Source organism: Cebus imitator, unplaced genomic scaffold (assembly GCF_001604975.1).
Source record: "Cebus imitator isolate Cc_AM_T3 unplaced genomic scaffold, Cebus_imitator-1.0 Scaffold473, whole genome shotgun sequence".
NCBI classification, from domain to species: Eukaryota; Metazoa; Chordata; class Mammalia; order Primates; family Cebidae; genus Cebus; species Cebus imitator.
In genome coordinates, this window is record NW_016107788.1 from 67,566 (window position 1) to 71,188 (window position 3,623).

General features: G+C 47.3%; 1 protein-coding gene across 1 annotated transcript in view; it reads left to right on the forward strand.

Annotated features, from left to right (window-relative positions):
* Window positions 1-3,623, forward strand: part of ETFB (electron transfer flavoprotein subunit beta) — a 14,262-nt gene that overhangs the window by 7,143 nt on the left and 3,496 nt on the right. Inside the window, exon 5 of the mRNA XM_017512454.2 lies at window positions 2,592-2,750. Coding sequence (XP_017367943.1) covers window positions 2,592-2,750 — 159 coding nt within the window. The remainder of the gene's footprint in view (window positions 1-2,591; window positions 2,751-3,623) is intronic.

A 3,623-nucleotide genomic window follows, 5' to 3' on the forward strand; every position in this document is an offset into this window, starting at 1 on the left:
AACAAGAGTGAAACTCCGTCTCAAAAAAAAAAAAAAAAAAAAATGGAATGGTTGTGCCGGGCACGGTGGCTCACGCCTGTAATCCTAGCACTTTGGGAGGCCGAGGTGGGTGGATCACCTGAGGTCAGGAGTTCAAGACAAAAATGGAATGGTTGTATGGGTACTGGAAGTATGGTTTCTACTGAATGTTTACCATTGCCATGCCATTTGAACACTGAAAAGTCTTTAATTCATACCATCGTAAGTCAGGGACCACCTGTATTTTACGTATTTTGGACTTTCTTTGTATTAAGCCTTCAAAATTCGGCATATATTTTATATTTACAGCAAATCTCAATTCGTGTGCTAAATTTCTTTTTTCTTTTTTTTTTGTTTTTGAAACAGAGTCTTCTCTGTTGCCCAGGCTGGAGTGTAGTGGCACGATCTTGGCTCACCATAACCTTTGCCTCCCAGGCTCAAGCGATTCTCCTGCCTCAGCCTCCTGAGTAGCTGGGTTTACAGGTGTGTGCCACCATGCCCAGCTAATTTTTGTATTTTTAGTAGAGATGGGGTTTCACCATGTTGGTCAGGCTGGTCTCAAACTCCTGACCTCATGATCCGCCTGCCTCAGCCTCCCAAAGTGCAGAGACTGTAATTCCATGAGCCATATGCCTGGCCAGGTGCTAAATTTCCATGAGAAACACGTTCCTAAAGTTGACAGTTGAAATAGATTCATACACCCAAATTGTTCAAAACAAACTTAAAAGTTTTCCAGTAACTGCGTTGGGTATCAGTTTTTTGTTTTTTCTTTTAAAACAGCTTTATTGAGTTATCATTGACCTATAATAAACTGCACATATCTATGTTCTATAATTTTTTAAGTTTGCTTTTCTTAAAAACAAAGCAATTTTATTTAGAGATGGGGTCTACTATGTTTCCCAGGCTGGTTTTGATTCTCTGGGCTCAAGCAATCTACTCATCTCAGCTCTCCAAAATTTGATAAGTTTTGATACGTGTTACATCCATAAAATCATCACCACAGTCATGATCATATATCTTGAATTATCAGCATGCATTCATTTATTTATTTATTTTTATTTTTTTGAGATGGAGTCTTATTCTGTCTCCAGGCTGGAGTGCAGTGGCATGATCTTGGCTCACTGCAGCCTCCACCTCCTGAGTTAAGTGATTTTCTTGCTTCAGCCTCCTGAGTAGGTTGGATTACAAGTGTGCATCACCATGCCTGGATAATTTTTTTTTTTTTTTTTTGAGATGGAGTCTAGCTCTGTCGCTGAGGCTGGAGTGCAGTGGCGCGATCTCGGCTCACCGCAACCTCCGCCTCCTGGGTTCAGGCAATTCTCCTGCCTCAGCCTCCTGAGTAGCTGGGATTACAGGCACGTGCCACCATGCCCAGCTAATTTTTTGTATTTTTAGTAGAGACGGGGTTTCACCATGTTGACCAGGATGGTCTCGATCTCTTGACCTCGTGATCCACCCGCCTCGGCCTCCCAAAGTGCTGGGATTACAGGCGTGAGCCACCGCGCCCGGCCTTAATTATCAGTATTGAAACGTAAATAAAATTTAAAAGTCCATTCCTCAGCTGCACTGGCCCCATTTCAAGTGCTGGGCAGCCACATGCAGCCAGGAGCTACTGGATGGGACAACACATTCAAGACCATTATCCTGTTTTATCACTGTCGGACCAGTGTCTCCAAAATTGCCCCCTTCTTGTTCTCATGTGTGTTATTTTCTTCTTCTTCCTTCTGATCTGAACTGATCTCATTTGTGTGTATGTATTTCCCTGGTGACTGGTGGTCCTCCTTGGCGGAATATGAGCCCACCCAAGCTGGTGCTTCACTGGTCGTGTTCATGGTGTGTCTCTAGGGGCAGGCTCATAAGGGCACTACGGGGAGGCTCCGAATGAAGAAATGTGATGTTCACACTAGGACCTGAAAGATGTGTCTAGTTAATAAGTGGACAGGGAGAGCAGGTCGTTAGACAAAGAGGAGTGTAGCTGATGTCAGTTACCAGGGGAGGAAATGTTGATTCAGGACTGAGAGGCAAAGGGACCTGGCCAGAGGATGGGGTCCCAGAAGGTGGTTTAAGGATCAATGTGGGCACACACAGTTGTGTTGTCAGCCCAGTGGAGGGGCCTCACGGGGCGCTGTTGGGAGCCAGATTGTCAGCTTTTGGATTTATCAGCTGTGGGTGGCAGTGAGTACGTAACTCAGCATCTTGCTGCCTCAGTTTTCTTCATCTGTAAAGTGGGGATAATAACATTTACCTCATAGAGTTCCTATGAGGATTTGATGATTTGACAGGTCAGTTGCTTAGCATAGGTCCCGGAACTCAGAAATGTCCACTGTTAGGAAGGCTGGGGGGCCTCACTGGCACATCAGGACATAGGACATCAGGACGTACATCATGGGTCCTAGGGAAAGGAAAGACACCCCCAGGTGTTCGAGATCGATTCCGAATCTCGTGGGACCCTGCATTGTTTGCTTCCTCATTCATTCACTTGTCCGTTCGTGTATTCAGTAGTGGCATAAGCATACTGCTCAGGCCAAACCTGAAAACCTCACCCACTCTCCTCCGACACTGTCCCTCCCCAGGGCACATTCGCCTCCCAGGTGACGCTGGAGGGGGACAAGTTGAAAGTAGAGCGGGAGATTGACGGGGGCCTGGAGACCCTGCGCCTGAAGCTGCCGGCCGTGGTGACGGCCGACCTGCGGCTCAACGAGCCCCGCTATGCCACGCTGCCCAACATCATGGTGAGCCCCTGGCTGGTGGGCACTGAGGGCCTGGGGGTGGCAAGCACGTTGCAAGTTCAGTGCCCCCTGGTGGTTGGATGCGAGGAGGGAAGGATCCACAGAAGGTTTTGTGCAAAGGAAGCCGTCACCTGGTCATTTGGCTGATAGAGAGGGTTTGTTGGGTCATCTCTGCCAATACTGAGAGTTCATGGGTGCTGCTTTGGCTAACAGGGAGGGCTTGCTGGTATCTAGGCCAGTAGAAAGGCTACACTGGGCAGCAGAAAGTGTTCCCTTTGTCATTCCCGCCAGTGGAACAAGTTCATTGGGTCATCTTGGCAAATAAAGAGGATTCACTGGGTCATCTTGGTTCATCAGGGAGGGACCCCTTGGTAATCTTTGCTGATGTGAAGTTATCATCTTGGCTAATTAGGAAGGATGCATGGGGTCTCTTGGCTAACAAGGAGAGATCACTAATCATGGCCAGTAGGCTGGGTTCACTGGATCATCTTGACCAATATTAAGAATTTAGTGGGTCATCTCAGTCAACAGAGAGCATTCAGTGGGTCATCTCAGCCAACAGGGAGGGTTCCTTGGATCCTCTCAGCCAATGGGAAGAGTGCAATGAGTCATTTCAGCCATTACAGAGTGTTCACTACATCATCTCAGCCTATAGGGAGGGTTCACTGCATCATCTCAGCCTATAGGGAGAGTTCATTGCATCATCTCAGCCTATAGGGAGAGTTCAGTACATCATCTCAGCCTATAGGGAGTGTTCACTACATCATCTCAGCCTGTAGAGAGAGTTCACTGCATCATCTCAGCATGTAGGGAGAGTTCACTGAATCATCTCAGCCTATAGGGAGGGTTCACTGCATCATCTCAGCCTATAGGGAC